This window comes from Macaca mulatta, chromosome 10, assembly GCF_049350105.2.
Source record: "Macaca mulatta isolate MMU2019108-1 chromosome 10, T2T-MMU8v2.0, whole genome shotgun sequence".
NCBI lineage: Eukaryota > Metazoa > Chordata > Mammalia > Primates > Cercopithecidae > Macaca > Macaca mulatta.
Window position 1 is genome coordinate 98,841,845 of NC_133415.1, and position 16,717 is coordinate 98,858,561.

At 50.2% G+C, this 16,717-nt stretch overlaps 2 protein-coding genes across 3 annotated transcripts in view; both read left to right on the plus strand.

Annotated features, from left to right (window-relative positions):
• CD40 (CD40 molecule) overlaps positions 1–16,717 on the plus strand; it is a 245,777-nt gene that overhangs the window by 152,758 nt on the left and 76,302 nt on the right. The gene's annotated exons all lie outside the window — the stretch shown is intronic.
• SLC12A5 (solute carrier family 12 member 5) overlaps positions 1–16,717 on the plus strand; it is a 39,250-nt gene that overhangs the window by 16,862 nt on the left and 5,671 nt on the right. For both annotated transcript variants that reach the window (XM_001104494.5, XM_001104798.5), the window contains exons 7-20: positions 1,780–2,021; positions 2,750–2,961; positions 4,568–4,738; positions 5,048–5,146; positions 5,291–5,348; positions 6,378–6,552; positions 7,177–7,295; positions 7,636–7,734; positions 8,740–8,859; positions 9,266–9,370; positions 11,233–11,401; positions 13,607–13,802; positions 14,889–15,058; positions 15,510–15,641. In XM_001104494.5, coding sequence (XP_001104494.3) covers positions 1,780–2,021; positions 2,750–2,961; positions 4,568–4,738; positions 5,048–5,146; positions 5,291–5,348; positions 6,378–6,552; positions 7,177–7,295; positions 7,636–7,734; positions 8,740–8,859; positions 9,266–9,370; positions 11,233–11,401; positions 13,607–13,802; positions 14,889–15,058; positions 15,510–15,641 — 2,067 coding nt within the window. The remainder of the gene's footprint in view (positions 1–1,779; positions 2,022–2,749; positions 2,962–4,567; positions 4,739–5,047; positions 5,147–5,290; positions 5,349–6,377; positions 6,553–7,176; positions 7,296–7,635; positions 7,735–8,739; positions 8,860–9,265; positions 9,371–11,232; positions 11,402–13,606; positions 13,803–14,888; positions 15,059–15,509; positions 15,642–16,717) is intronic.

Consider the following 16,717-nt stretch of genomic DNA (forward strand, 5'->3'; position numbering starts at 1 on the left):
AAATGATAAGGGTAGAGAAGAAAATAAAATTCACCTATAATCTTACAATAGTTAACATTTGGTATGTCCAGACTCAAAGAAAAGGAGATTACATGTCACAAACAGCATTGTAACTGAATTCTTCCCATTCTCTCTAAAAAATCAAATATTCACCAAACACCTACTTCTTGATACATTTACATTTCCACTATACCACACTGCCTTGGAAACCTAAAACTAGAAGGTGCCACGGCTATTAGTTTTGCAGCAGATGGAAGAGGGCAGGACAGGGAGGATGGATGGGGCATGAAAGGCCTGAGGAGGCAAATGATGAGGGAGAACAATAGACTTCCATGACTTTTCAACATTAAAATATTTGAAAAATAGTTGTAAATGCAATTCTGCCCATTGCAGAAAATTAGGGCAATATCCAAGTCATGAAAAAATGTAAAGAAGGAAATAAGTCACCCAAAGAAAATCACCATTAACATTTTGGTGTATTGCCTTCTAGTTTTTGTTTTTCTATGTGATATTGTTTTCTGTCTATGTAAAATATAACCCTATACCATAAATGCTTCCCTAAGCAACTCATATTCTCTTTGTATGTATTATTTACAGTGAAAATAACTCTTGGAAGAATGTAAACATTAATATTTAGCATGGGAATTTTACAAAATACAGATGTGCACAAAGAATAGATTATCCAGATTTTTTATGATTCAGGGAAAGCTACTGATAACATTTTGATGTACTTATGAAAACACATACAGACATATACTAATATATGTATATATCTTCACATATAAGTTTATAAAAATGAGATAATAAGACATATTCTTTTTCAAAAATCTGATTGTGTTCACCTAATGTACCATGGATAGCTTTTAAAGTCAGTCCATATAAATCTATGTCAACTGGCTGGACGCAGTGACTCATGCCTGTAATCCCAGATCTTTGGGAGGCTGAAACAGTTGGATCACCTGAGGTCAGGAGTTCAAGACCAGCCTGACTGATATGGTGAAACCCTGTCTCTACTAAAAATACAAAAATTAGCCAGGGATGGTGGTGGGCACCTGTAATCCCAGCTACCTGGGAGGCTGAGGCAGGAGAATCACTTGAACCCCGGAGGTGGAAGTTGCAGTGAGCTGAGATTGCACCATTGCACTCCAGCCTGGGCAGAAAGAACAAAACTTTATCTCAAAAAAACAAAAACAAAAACAAAAAAACCAAAACAACAACAACCACCAAAAAAAAACCCAACTACGCCATCTTTTTAAATAGCTCCATAGTCTGTGTGGGGATATCATGATTTATTCATCCAACCTCAAGTGGTGAACATTTATTTTAACCTTTCTATTAGAAATTATTAAAATTATAAATAATTATTAAGAGTTATAGTTAACAAAAATAACAGATGTAATCGCTTCCAGCATCCTTGCAATGTCATTTTTTAAAAAAATGTATTTTTATTTGTTTTTCGGATGGGATCTCATTATGTTGCCCAGGCTGGTCTTGAACTCCTGGCTTCAAGTGATCCTCCCACTTTGGCCTCTCAAAACACTGGGATCACAGGTGTGAGCCACCATGCCTGGCCTTGCAATGTAATTTTTAAATGGCTGCATCATAGTCCTTGCAGGACAGGCCATGCCTTCTTTAGTGATTCTATTACTGGATGTCTTTTCCAGTCTGGCACCACTGTGACTGTGCTGTGAGGAGCATCTTTTTTCCTAAAGCCCTTCCTGTAGTGCAAAGGGCCACTGACTTAGGTCTCTGTTCTTCCTTCCTGCCCTTTTCCCACAGGCTTACCTCTTCCCAGCCATGGCCATCTTCAAGGCAGAAGATGCCAGTGGGGAGGCAGCAGCCTTGCTGAACAACATGCGTGTTTACGGCACCTGTGTGCTCACCTGCATGGCCACTGTGGTGTTTGTGGGTGTCAAGTATGTCAACAAGTTTGCCCTTGTCTTCCTGGGTTGTGTCATCCTCTCCATCCTGGCCATCTATGCTGGGGTCATCAAGTCTGCCTTCGACCCGCCCAACTTCCCGTGAGTGCTGCTGCTCTGAGCCCAAGGAATCATCCTCCTAACTCCCTGGCCCTGTTTCAGAGTCTGTGTGACAGTCTCTGCCAAACTCCCTCTCCCTGCCCCTCGGAATCTGAGTGGTGTGGGTTGGGAGCAGCTTCCCTTGGGAGGGAAAATCTCTCTTGGCTTGGGGGTAATCTCTTTAGAGTGGGGTAACTTTTCTGGAGGAGGGAACAATTTGCCTTGTAAGAGTCAACGGCTTGCTAGTGGGGTGGACTTACGAAGAATTAGGTGGGAACGAGTTCCAAAGCAATGAATACTGTCTGTGGTAGGGAAACCTTTCCTGGGTGGGGACAACCTCCTGGAATGGGACAGTCTCCTAGTGTTGGACAACTCCTCCAGGATGGGAAAAGACACAGAAGTCTAGAGGGTCCAGGGACTCAGATTCAAGTCCACTCCATCCACTGCTCAGACAGAGGTGCAGGGCGGCCCCCGAGACCGCTGTCCACGGTGCTGAAACACAGCATTGCACTAATGCGGTGGTTCTCCACCTTGGCTGCTTATTAGAATCACTTGGGGAACTTAAAAAAAAAAAAAAAAAGCCAATGGCCAGGCTTCATTTAAATTAAACGAGGAACTCTCGATATGGGGACCTGGCATCCGTGTGTTTAAAAGGTCTCCTAGTGGCTGTATTGTACAGCCAGGGCAAGGTTATGTGGCTCCCCACCTTCCTCCCTTGTTTCTCTCCCTAGGATCTGCCTCCTGGGTAACCGCACGCTGTCTCGCCACGGCTTTAATGTCTGTGCCAAGCTGGCTTGGGAAGGAAATGAGACGGTGACCACAGAGCTGTGGGGCCTTTTCTGCTCCTCTCGCTTCCTCAACGCCACCTGTGATGAATACTTCACCCGAAACAATGTCACGGAGATCCAGGGCATCCCTGGTGCTGCCAGTGGCCTCATCAAAGGTCTGCGGGGGGACAAGGGCTGGCATCCAGGGAACACTGCAGGGATTGTAGGTTAAGCGGTCAGGATTAAGGGGCCCTCCTTGGGATTCAGCTAAATTCAATCAGCTTTAACTGAGCACCTACTCTGGGTTACGTTCCGTCCTTGGCATCAGGGAGGAGTAAGGTGAAAAGGGGACAAGTATTTCACTGCTAGTAGGAAAAGAAGTCATCAACGTAACAAGCAGTCACTGAGCACCTACAGAGTGCCCAGCATTGTGCTGAGTGCTAGGAACACTAAATATGCCACAGTCCCTGGCCTCAAGGAGACTAATGGCAGAAATAGATGTATTAGCAAATATATTATGCCATATGTAGATGTGCATTCAATGCACAGAGAATGCCCAGGGGAGGGAGAGTTCATGTATTTAAGATGGCAGTAGGCTTCCTGGACTCACCTGAGAAGGGTTTTGAAGGACAAATGAAAGATCTTCAGTTCTATGAGAAGAGTAAGGAAATTGCAACCAGAAGAACAGCTTGCCTAAAAGCACGCAGATGCAGAAGAGTATATTGTGTCCTTCCAACCGCAAGTAATTTGGTATGACTGGGGCATAAAGAGCAAAACAAGGTGGAGAAAGAAGCAATGCAGGAGAGGCTGGCATGAGCCAGATCGTGGCAGGCCTTGGAAGCCATGTTGGAGAGTTGGGGCCACATTCTGAAGGCAATGAGGAGCCACCAAGGGGTTTTGGGAAAGGGAAGGATGTGGGTCAGATCTCCATTTTTGAAGGTTCATTCTGGCTGCTAATGTAGATGGGTTAAAGGGGTGAGAGGAGAGAGGCAGGGGGCCAGGAAGGGGCTGATGCTGTGAGTCCAGGAGAGAAAGATGATGGTTTTCTGAATGAGAGTGATGGAGTGATGTCTGTGGGCATTACTGCAGTGCTTCTCAACCAGGGTTGTTTTGCCACCCGGGAAACATTTGGCTGTGTCTGCAGACATTTTTGGTTGTCAAAACTGGAGGGTGTACCTGGCATCTAGTAGGTAGAGGCCAGATGCTGCTAAGCATCCTACAATGCTATAGGGCAGTCCCCCACAGCAAAGAATTATCTGGCTGGAAAGGTCACTAGTGCCATGGTGGAGAGACCTTGGAATGGAGAGAAGGGGCGTATTTAAGAATTATTAAGGAGGGGTTAAAGGACAGAAGTTGGAGGTGGTATTGAAGTTGGGGAAGGGGAGAGGGAGCAGTGTAGGGCAGGGTGTCAGAATTGATGATGGTGCCATTTACTGAGATATAGGATGCAGGAAAGGAGCTGGTTTGGGGTGGGTGGATGGTGAGATGAATTTGGGACACATCGACTCAATCTGAGATGGGCCTTTATGTGCCTATTTACTCCACTAGATTGGACTATTTGATGGTAGAGACTGTGTCTGATTAGTCTGTGAAATCTCTGCACATGGCCTGGCCCAAATCAGGAGCTTAGGAAATGTCAGTGGAAATGAAATAGAGCTAAGGCCAGGGAGAATGAGATGGGGTTGATCTTGCCCCTGACATTTTGCCCCCTCCCAACTCCTGGTCCCAGAGCTCTGGTCCCCTGATGGCTGGCCTCCCCCTGAGCATTCTGTCTCCCCACAGAGAACCTCTGGAGCTCCTACCTGACCAAGGGCGTGATTGTGGAGAGGAGTGGGATGACCTCGGTGGGCCTGGCTGATGGCACTCCTATTGACATGGACCACCCCTATGTCTTCAGTGATATGACCTCCTACTTCACCCTGCTGGTTGGCATCTACTTCCCCTCAGTCACAGGTGAAGGGGAGCTCAGAGAGGGAAGACTCTGCCTGGGAGTGGATGGGGAGGAGAGAGTCGATGATGATGCTGGGAATTTCTTAGTCCAACAACCCCACCATGTAAGCAACCCCAACATTTCATTTCCCATTGGAGAGATGAGGGAATTAAGGCCAGGAGAAGCCAAGTAACATGGCCAAGGTCTCACACAAGCCAGTATGTTAGGACTAGATCCCAGGCTCACTGACCCTGAGGGTGGTGCCCTTTTTTCTCATCTGTCTGGTCTCCTGTGGCCCTGGCTTCAGTCCTAGCTGTACTTCTGTTTTGCAGGTATCATGGCTGGTTCTAACCGCTCTGGGGACCTGAGGGATGCCCAGAAGTCAATCCCCACCGGCACTATCCTGGCCATCGCCACCACCTCTGCTGTCTGTATCCTGCACGCCTGCGCTGGGACCACCCTCGGGGGAGGACTAGAGGGAGGGCAGCTGAAGTTGCTGCCTTAGCTGCTGGTGCAGGAGGGGTGGGGATGGGGAGGACTGAACCGTGGGGATTCTCCTTTATCCTCTGCTGCAGACATCAGCTCCGTTGTTCTGTTTGGGGCCTGCATTGAGGGGGTCGTCCTGCGGGACAAGTAAGATAATTGGGGTTGATCCTATTCTCGGGGAGGGGTGGGTATAGAAGGCTGAGTTCTGGGAAACAGACCCAGCAGGGGATGCTGGGACCTGTGTGAGGGGCCTGTGGGAGGGAGGCCGCGGGGGTTGCTTGCAAAGTCCTCTTCTTATATTTCATCCTCCTTCTGTCATTCCGGTTCGAGAAACTTGAATGGTGTCTCATTTCCTTTAGGATAATGATACTTTCCTTTTCTTTAAAACGGATTAATTCAATAGTGTGTCTAACATTTACTGAATGTCCATGTATTGGTCACATAGACAGGAGTGGTATTTATCTGTGGTCTCTCTGAGATTCTGGAGGCAGCGCAGATAAATAACACATGGTTTTTGTACTGAAGGAGCTCTTTTGGGTGGGACTATACTGGCCAACAGACTTTAAGTGCGGTCGGTAGGGGCGGCCATATAGGAAAGCCTGGGGGCTTCAGTCCAGTCCTTCGGGGTCTTCCCAGGGAAGTCTTCTCAGAGGAGGGGAGGCTAGAAGTGTCTTATACACTTTATCTCACTTATCCTTCCTGCTTTCAAGGTTGAGCAGAGATTAGGCAGCTTGGAGGAAGGGCATTCCAGGCAATGGGGAGCCAGGGTGGAGGGAGAAATGTGCGCATGCCTGCAGCTGTAAGTGCTGGGTGTCCTGGAGCACTCATGTCTGAAGGGCATGGGCACACACAACTGGCCGGGCGGTGTAGGGGGTCCTCTCAGAGTCACTTTCCACTGGTACCACCAGGCTCCTGTAAGGGAATGCAGTGGGGGACATGGGGCTGGGACCTATGCTGGAGCCGGGCCTAGAGGCCTGGTTTTCAGTATCAGGAAATTAGAGATTTATTTTATTAAGGAAAAAACAGTGGAACATTTGGGATTCTGCCTCCCCTGTCACCCTTACAGAACTTAGTCCTGTGGCAGGCACACAGTTGGTTCTGTAGTTGGTATGGAGACCTGCCCTGGAAATCCAGGTGGCACTGCTCACCCGGCATCTTCTGTCCATATCATTCCAGGTTTGGTGAAGCTGTGAATGGTAACCTGGTGGTGGGCACACTGGCCTGGCCATCTCCGTGGGTAATTGTCATCGGATCCTTCTTCTCCACATGTGGGGCTGGGCTGCAGAGCCTCACGGGGGCCCCACGCCTGCTGCAGGCCATCTCGAGGGACGGCATCGTGCCCTTCCTGCAGGTCAGTGTGGGAGAAGAACAGCTCACCCTCAGTAGACCAGCCAGGCCCCTGCCCAGAGAGACCACACAGTGACCCAGGGCCATAACCAGCCTTAGACTACCTCCTGGGCCACTTCTGCTCTGCACTGCACTGAGAAGGATGAGTGTGTCTTCCTTGGGATTTGGCCCATGGTCAGTGCATCCCTTGGAGCATTGTCTGCTCTTGGGGAAAAAATAAATGGCCCTGTTTTGGCACAGTGGTTGGTCGGAGACTTGGGGAGGCAGTCAAAGGGCAAGAAAAGGGTAGCTTTCACCATGTTGCAAAAAAAAAGACTGATGGAGCACAGGGTCGTGGTGGCTTGCTGGCTTCCTGACAGCTCCTCTCCCATCTGGTCCTCTGGAGCTGCTTTCCCCCTCTAGGGATCATTTGAACTTCATTGCACTGAGGTGCTGATGTCAGGGTGGGCAAGATGCAGCAAAAGCCTGTTATCCATTTGCATTCTCCTTGAGAAAGAGAAATGCATCTTCTCCCTACCTCCTCATTGGTGATAGGATTCCTGCCTCTATTCCACTGGTTCCCAAAACTAGGGGAGAGGGCTGAGAAGTCCTTGAGGTCTCAGTCCCATGATGATTGCTCTGTCCCCAGGTCTTTGGCCATGGCAAGGCCAATGGAGAGCCGACCTGGGCCCTGCTCCTGACTGCCTGCATCTGCGAGATTGGCATCCTCATTGCATCCCTCGACGAGGTGGCCCCCATCCTGTCTATGTGCGTGCCTGACTTCTTGCCCTCCCCACTGGCTCAGGATGTTTCTCTATCTGAATCCTGCAGCCGTTACCCATGACAACCCACCCAGACACTTTAACAACCCCAGGAAGTTCCCCACTGGTCATAGAAGCCCATCATTTGTTATAGAGAGATTCATCCACACGTGTTATCAGGGTGTGTTGTAAGGGTATTTGGCTTCACACCCCTTGCTAAGCACCAGAGCATGATCTGGCCACCTCCTGACTTCTTGTCCCCTCTCCCCCTTTCTCTCCCCACACTGCTGTTTCTGTTTCTGCCTCCCTTTGCATCTCTGTCTCCCCTGGGCCTTCCTGTGTTCCAGGTTCTTCCTGATGTGCTACATGTTTGTGAATCTGGCCTGTGCATTGCAGACGCTGCTGAGGACACCCAACTGGAGGCCACGCTTTCGATATTACCATTGGTGGGTGTTCTGTCCCCACACTTCCAGTGAACCACTTGCTTACTTCCACCCCACTCCTCACCTCACTCCAGTCCATCCCCTCTGGGTCTAAGGACCCCAAACGTGAAGAGGACATCCTTCTTTCTCCAGCTTTTGTTGACCAACTCACATGAGGAAGGTCCTGGAGAGGGTCTCCTAACAATCCTAAATAATAACATAGCAGCATCACAAGTGGTCTTGGCTGGAATCTCTCTCCTGTCCGTGATGCCCAATAGCTCACAATGTAGCAAGGAGGCTGGAAGTCAGCTGGCCAGAGTTCAAATGATGACTCTGCACTTCCTAGCTGTGAGACCTTGGGCTGATGATGTAGCTTCTCAGAACCTCAGTTTCCTCAGCTGTGAAATGGGCATGATAGCTGCACCTGCCTGTGGGTTCTTGTGAGGACTACAGTACATGGCAGATGCTCATTGCACAGGGGCTGCAGTTTCTCTCATCATTTTCTTCTATGGCTCTTCATCCTCACAATAGGCCCTCGGTGGCAGACAGAGCAGCAATGATCATGCTTGTCCTACAAAAGGAAACTGAGGCCCAAAGAGGGAAAGGGACTGGCCCAGTGTCCCCCAGCAAGACTGTGGCATAACTGGGCTAGAACCAGGGCTGCCCACTCCTGTCTGGATGCTCCAGCTTTGCTGGTGGCCTTCTCCTGGGAGGACCTGTTTCCACTCCCCTGAGACCCTGGCCTCAGAATGCACCTGGCCAGGCCTGTCTGGCAGGGTCTGAGGCACAGGGACAGGGTGGTGTGGAGTGTCAGGAGTTGGGCAGGGCATTGGGTGGTGCCCTGTCTGTGGCTTCTCCTTCACCCAGAAGGTCCCGTAGCTCCCTGATTCTCATGGGGATGATGGTGTGAGCTCCCCTAGACTGGCCTATTGCCTCCTAGGTCTTTCCCATGCCCTGCCCCATCTCCCTCTTGCTGTCTAAGCCCCGGCTTCAGCAACAACCCTGCTGGGGTCTCTCCACCTTGTCCAGGACCCTCTCCTTCCTGGGCATGAGCCTCTGCCTGGCCCTCATGTTCATCTGCTCCTGGTATTATGCACTGGTGGCCATGCTCATTGCTGGACTCATCTACAAGTACATTGAGTACCGTGGGTGAGTGTGGGGAGTGGAGGCTGGGGTGGCTGGGGAAGGCTGAGGGGTGGTGGGAAGGAGAGGGAAGGAGTCATGAGGCATTAGGGTGGTGAGGGTGAGATGAAGCAGGGAGTGGGAGAGGATGGGGCTGGAGCAGTGGGAGAGGGTGATATGGGGTGACATTGGAAGATGGGGGGGTGGCAGAGCCTTTGAGAAATGGACAGGAATGGTGAGAGAATGGATTTAGAAGTGATTTTCCAAGGAAACTTAGCCAAGGCTTGGGTGAGTCTGTTGGCAGGAGTGATACGCATGTCCTTTCTGAGCCTGAGAGATGACTCTGCCCTGGGGTAGCCAGTGCAGTGTAGATGGTTCTCCCTGCCCGCTGCTGGCTTTCTGCCCTCACGTGATCCCCGTTCCTGGCTCCCAGGGCAGAAAAGGAGTGGGGCGATGGGATCCGAGGTCTGTCTCTCAGTGCAGCTCGCTATGCCCTCTTACGCCTGGAGGAAGGGCCCCCACACACCAAGAACTGGAGGTAAGTGGTGAGGGTGCAGGTGTGCATGAGTGTGTGTGTGTGCATGTGTACAAGGCACAGGAGATGGGGGGAAGGGAGCAGGGCCTGACTTATCCTGCTTGGTTTGTTTTGCTGAGTCGTGCCCTAAAAGCCCAGCCTTGTCTGATTCCTTCCCACCTGCAACACCGAGGCTGAGCTGAGTTCCAGACATTTGTCCTCTAACCCCACCCACTATGCTAGCCTCCTGAGCAGCCATCCATGCATTCATTTCATTATTTCCATCATTTGTTCATAAAACATGAGTGCCTGATGTATGGCAAGTCCCCTTCCAGTCTCTGGGGATGTAGGAAGCTAACAGTTTTATGGAGAAAGACACACGGGGACAGACAAACATCAGATCATGTAGCATTTGCTCTGAGACAGGTGGAATCGTTCCCTTTGAGAGTTATAGGGGTTCTTAGGCATCTCTAGATTAATGACAATTCCTCCATTTTATTCACGTGAAAATCAGGGATGCCGGGCGTGGTGGCTCCCGCCTGTAACTCAATAGTTTGGGAGGCTCAAGAGGGTGAGTGAGTGGATCACCTGAGGCCAGGAGTTCGAGATCAGCCTGGACAACATGGCGAGACCCTGTCTGTGCTAAAAATACAAAAATTAGCCAAGCGTGATGGCGTGCACCTGTAGTCCCAGCTACTCAGGATACTGAGGCAGAATAGCTTGAACCCAGGAGGCAGAGGTTATAGTGAGCTGAGATTGTACCACTGCACTCCAGTCTGGGTGACAGAGTGAGACGCTGTCTCAAAAATAAAATAAAATAGGCCAGGCGTGGTGGCTCAAGCCTATAATCCCAGCACTTTGGGAGGCCGAGATGGGCGGATCACGAGGTCAGGAGATCGAGACCATCCTGGGTAACCCGGTGAAACCCCGTCTCTACTAAAAAATACAAAAAAACAAAAACAAAAACAAAAAACTAGCCGGGCGAGGTGGCGGGCGCCTGTAGTCCCAGCTACTTGGGAGGCTGAGGCAGGAGAATGGCGTGAACCCGGGGAGGCGGAGCTTGCAGTGAGCTAAGATCTGGCCACTGCTGCACTCCAGCCTGGGCGACAGAGCGAGACTCCGTCTTAAAAAATAATAATAATAAAATAAAATAAAGGGAAATCGGAGGTCAGAGAGGATCTCACAGGTCACAGAAGGCAGATCTGGAGATGGAATCCTCACACCCCACCTCTTAGCCCTGGGTGCTGCATGCCCAACCCCTCATTCATCTCCCTGTGTTTCACCTTGCCAAGAGTAGAGCCTGGAACCCTGACCTAGGTTAGGGCATCATTGACTTGTCTTTGCCAATGTCTACTAAACTGGGCTCCCAGAACCTGGGACTCTATTATTTATCTGTGAATTCCCAAATGCTCAGCACATGGTCTAGCCCAGAGTAGGTGCTTACAGAATGCTACGAGGTTGATGGGTGGTTAGAGGACTAAGATGGCTAAATGACTAAGGAAAGGGATGCGTAGATGGGTGGATGGGCAAGTGTATGTACATGTGGGAGGGCAAAAGGGCAAATTGATGGATGTAAGAATGGATGATAGGTAGGTAGATGTGTGGATACTTGAGTGAATAATGCGTGTATCAGTAAATAAATATGCATATGAGTGGATGACTGAAGGATAAAATAGGTGGGTGGGTGGTTGAATGGATAGATAGGTGAGTGAGGTGAATGGAGAGATGGGTCGATGGGTAGATGGATGGATGGGTGGTGCGGGGTATAGGTGGATGGGACAGATGGTTATAGAGGAGAGATGGTTAGGTGACCTGGTGATGGGTGTATGGTGTGTGGGTGGTTGGTTATATAGTATATGGATCATGTGACTCTGCACTCTCTTCAGGCCACAGCTGCTAGTGCTGGTGCGTGTGGACCAAGACCAGAATGTGGTGCACCCCCAGCTGCTCTCATTGACCTCCCAGCTCAAGGCAGGGAAGGGCCTGACCATCGTGGGCTCTGTCCTTGAGGGCACCTTTCTGGAAAATCATCCCCAGGCCCAGCGGGCAGAAGAGGTGAGCAGAGGCCCTGGTGGGCTTGGGAAAAGGTCAGGACACTTAGGAAGACAGTCTCTATCCTTTTGTACTTTTCCTTCCTCATCACCTTCAGGATCAAAGGAGGTGCAGGCATTTCTTTTCTCTTCCTTAGAGGAAGAGCCTAAGGGCCTAGAGAGTGAGTTCTTTAGAATTCAAATCACAGAGTGAAAGACCATCAGAGGCAGAAGGGCCCATTTTATGGATAAGGAAACTGAGGCTTAGAGAAGTCAGGTCATACGTCTGAGGACAGGAAATGAAGATTCAAATTAGGACTCCTTGAACTCCTACTCTGGACTCCTTCCTGCCAACGTATAAATCTTTCAAGGTGATTTCCCAGCTTTGGACTCTTGATCCCTACAGTTTGGGGTTGACAAGGTGAGTATCCACATTTGATACAGGAAGAAACTGAAGCCCAGAGAGGGAAAGGTGCTTGCTGAAAGTCACAAAGCTGGCGGGAAGCAACATCAGGATTTGAACCCAGGGCCCTGCTCTGTGTCACCTTCTCTTGGCTCTACCCACTAGTCCACGCTTACGGAGCAGCCTACAGAGCCAATGTGGGCTGTGGTGGCCAGTGTCTGCCTTAAGCACACAAAGAGGTGATTGGATCCCAGGGATAGTAGAGGAAGTAGGTTTTGTCTGAGGGTCAGGCCTTTCTCCCATCAGAGCTGTGGCTAGCAGTGGAGACAGAAAAAGAGGCCTGAGGCAGCAGAGGTGAGATGGGGAGGGGCACCCCTGATGGCTTGCGACAGTCGCTGCTTCTGCCTCACTGGGCTGTTCACACCGATCTATCAGGGCCCAGAGCTGGAGGCCTTGACTGGTCAGTTCCATTCAACACGCAGTGGCTGAGAATGTGCAGTGTGCCAGGCATTGGGCGAGGCACAGGGGAGATGGAGATGTTCAAGACCAAGTCCCAGCCCTCGAGGTGCTCACAGGCTGGTGGGGAAGACAGAGCATACACAGAAGGCTCTCAGACCCACCGGATGTCGATAAATACTGTTAGAGTTAATAACATCAGAGTCGTACAATGTGTTGTGTTTACGATTCCTCAGGCAGGATACTAACTAAGCCCTATGTGCATGATTACATATGGTTCTTCCTATTCCTAAACAAGGTAGGTGTCCTGACCCCTTTTTGACAGATAAGAAAACCAAGACTCAGAAGTTAGGCGACTCACCCAAGGTCACACAGCCAGGAGGTGGCAGAGATAGGAACTGAACTTCTATCTCTTTGACTTAGGGGTGGTGGTTAAGAGTGTGGGGGTTGGAGTCAGACTTCCCTAACTTGAATCCTCACAGTAAAATTAGCTGTGTATCCTTAAACAAGTCTTCATTTCTCCAAGCCTCAGTTTCCTCATCTATAAAATGAGAGTAACAAGACTATTTCCCTCGTAGTGCAGTTTAAATGGGGTGCCCTTAAAATACTTACTATGCTACTTAGAAAGATTGTTGGCCGGGCGCGGTGGCTCAAGCCTGTAATCCCAGCACTTTGGGAGGCCGAGACGGGCGGATCACGAGGTCAGGAGATCGAGACCATCCTGGTTAACATGGTGAAACCCCGTCTCTACTAAAAAAAAAAATACAAAAAACTAGCCGGGCGAGGTGGCGGACGCCTGTAGTGCCAGCTACTCGGGAGGCTGAGGCAGGAGAATGGCGTGAACCTGGGAGGCGGAGCTTGCAGTGAGCTGAGATCCGGCCACTGCACTCCAGCCTGGGTGACAGCGCGAGACTCCGTCTCAAAAAAAAAAAAAAAAAAAAGAAAGATTGTTGAAACAAATTGTCTGGCTGTGCAGAGAAGCCCAGTTTAATTCTGGTCTGGATGGGGGTGGTATCTGAAGACAGCGACATTTGACCTGGGCCTGACAGGGCATCATGTACAACTTGGCAGGGGCGTGTGTCAGGGTGGTGGTGGAGAGCATGTCGGGCAGGGGGGCTGTGTGAGCAGTGGCAGGGTGGCAGAAAGTGTATGTCAGATCATGAAGAACCTTGATTGATCAACAAGGAATGGGGCACAGAGATGATGGGGAGCCATGTGCCATTCTGGAGCCAGAGACTGACGTGATCAGAGCTGAGCTTCAGGAAGACTGGGATGAAAGGAGGGGAGAGATGGGAGGGAAGGAGGCTACAGTGGGCGCAGCCAGGGCCAGGGAGGCCTGAGGCTGGTCCTTGTCTGGTCCCCCTCCCCTAGTCTATCAGGCGCCTGATGGAGGCAGAGAAGGTGAAGGGCTTCTGCCAGGTAGTGATCTCCTCCAACCTGCGTGATGGCGTGTCCCATCTGATCCAGTCCGGGGGCCTCGGGGGGCTGCAGCACAACACTGTGCTTGTCGGCTGGCCCCGCAACTGGCGCCAGAAGGAGGATCATCAGACATGGAGGAACTTCATTGGTAATGCTGTCGGGGGCTGGGGACGGAGGAGGGGTGGGGCTGGGGGCAGTAGAGGGGTGGAACTGGATTTCCACTCCTTTGGGCCAGAGGGATTTCCTAAGCCCTGCATGCCAAGTGTGGATTCAGCATATGCAGGTGACAGCAGTCAAGGTTGGCCACGTGCCAGCCACTGTGCTGGGCGCTGGGGACTCCGCTGTGAACGAGACAGTCTTGGCTCCTGCAGCGCTTACAGGCCCTGGGAGGAACACAGTGCAGGGCAGTGGGAAGAGTTACAGCTCTGAAGTCACAGAGGCTGGGCCCACGTCTCAGCTCTGGTCCTTCCTAGTTGTGTGACTGTGCACACGTGACTTACTCCCTCTGAGATCAGATTTCTTGGTAATAGTAGGTAATAGTATATATAATAACTAATGTTTCTAGAATGAGCTCTGTGTGCCAGCAAGTTGAGGCTTTCTCTAATTCTCTCATCAGTCCTAGGAGGGCTCGGCATTGTTATCTCCATCTTTTTTGGTGTGAAACTGAGGCACAGAGAGATTAAGAAGTTTGCTTCTGCAGGGTTCAGTGGCTCACGCCGGTAATCCCAGCACTTTGGGAAGCCAAGGCAGGTGGATCGCTTGAGCTCAGGAGTTTGAGCTGGGCAACAAGACAAACCACAGAATAAAGGAAAAAGAAATTTGCTCCAAGTCACAAAATGGGAAAGCCAGGTTTTGAACCAGCCCAGAGGCTACACTGTTAGCTAAAAGCTATTCTGTCTCCTTTAGAGGTAGATCACAGTTATAAGGTGTTGGGAGGATTCAGTGAGGTCATACATGATGGATTCTTAGTAATCAGAAAGGGTAGGTGATGTTATTGCCATTTGACAGGTGGGGAAACTGAGGCCCAGAGAGGTTGAGAGACTTTCCCAGATCTAAACAATAAATATATGATGGGGCCTAAGCGATGCTGGTTTTCTGACCACTCAGCCCATGGCCAAGGCCACGTGGAGTGGGGCAGAGTGCTGGGTGCCAGGAGCCCTTGTGGCTGCTGCTGGGTGTTGGGAGAACCGGAGTCACTGTTTCCCCCTCTGGACCTCTCCTCGGCCTCCCTCAGAGCTGGTCCGAGAAACCACAGCTGGCCACTTAGCCCTGCTGGTCACCAAGAATGTTTCCATGTTTCCCGGGAACCCTGAGCGCTTCTCTGAGGGCAGCATCGACGTTTGGTGGATTGTGCACGATGGGGGCATGCTCATGCTGCTGCCCTTCCTGCTGCGGCACCACAAGGTGAGTTGTGTGTGTGAGTGTATGCATGTGTGAGTGTGTGTATGCATGTATGCATTTGTGTGCATATGTGCACAACCGCAGGTCAGACTCATGGGCTCTGGTCAGGGTCAGCTTCCGTGTCCTTCCTCCCCTGTAAACTCCTGGGAATGGGATCTGCTGACCTCCTTCATTCTGAGATGTTAGGAACTGATGGTTTCTCCTCTTGCAGGTGCACTGCTGTAAGGAGAGCAATGCTTAGCCCAAGCCAGTGATGCTTTCTTTAACAGGGAACCCTCAGACCTAAGCAGGGAAGATTTTATAGAGAGTGGCCCTCAAGACAGAGGATTTGGGGTCTGCGTGTATGTGTGAGGAGTGGGTGGGAAGAGGGGAAGGGTAAGGGGATGGGGTCTGGCCCTGGATCTCCTCATCACATCTGGGCTGGACCTTTCTGAATCCCCTTCACCACCTGCAGGTCTGGCGGAAGTGCAAGATGCGTATCTTCACTGTGGCCCAGATGGACGACAATAGCATCCAGATGAAGAAGGATCTGACCACATTTCTGTACCATTTACGCATCACTGCGGAGGTTGAGGTGGTGGAGATGGTGAGTCTCCTGGAGACACCACTGGGGTTCCACCTGGCCCTCTTTCCTCTTGGCCCCAGCACCAAGTAGGGCAACTCTAACACCCATCAGCTTATGATGCTAGATCCCTTCCCCCTGATCCACCTCTTAGCCTCTCACATATTCAGCCATCCCTCTCTTCTCTATAAAAATAGCCATGTCTAGTGCTTATTATATGCCAGGCACTGTTCTATGCACTTTATATGTATATCGATTCCAACAATAACCAATGAGATAGATACAATTATCAGCATTTCCATGTTACAGATTAGGAAGATGAAATGCAGAGAAGTACAGTTATGCATTCATTGCTTAACAACAGGGATATGTTTTGAGAAATGTGTTGTGAGGTGATTTTGTTGTGTGAACATCATAGAGTATACCTACACACACCTAGATGGTACAGCCTACTACACACATAGGCTTAGTGCTCTTAGGCTACAAACCTATACAGCATGTTACTGTACTGAGTACTGCAGGCAATGGCAACACAGTGGGAAGTATTTGTATGTCTAAACATATCTAAAGCCAGGCGCAGTGGCTCACGTCTGTAATCCCAGCACTTTGGGAGGCCGAGATGGGAGGATCACGAGATCAGGAGATCGAGACCATCCTGGCTAACATGGTGAAACCCCGTCTCTACTAAAAAATACAAAAAATATTAGCCGGGCATGGTGGTGGGCGCCTGTAGTCCCAGCTACTTGGGAGGCTGAGGTAGGAGAATGGCGTGAACCCAGGAGGCGGAGCTTGCAGTGAGCCAAGATTGCACCACTGCACTCCAGCCTGGGTGACAGAGTGAGACTCCGTCTCAAAAAAAAAAAAAAAAATCTAAACATAGAAAAATTACAGCAAAAATACAGTAATCTTACGGGAAAACCATTTTATATGCTTTATGTGCACTATGCCATTGACGCACGTACAATGGTGTTATTTGGCATGTGACTGTAATTTGCCCAATAACACACAGTACATGGCAGAGGCAGGATTCAAACCCAGACAGGATGGCTCTAGAGCCTGTGCCCCTGGTGATTATCCTGTAGAACTTCTTGTCCAACCAT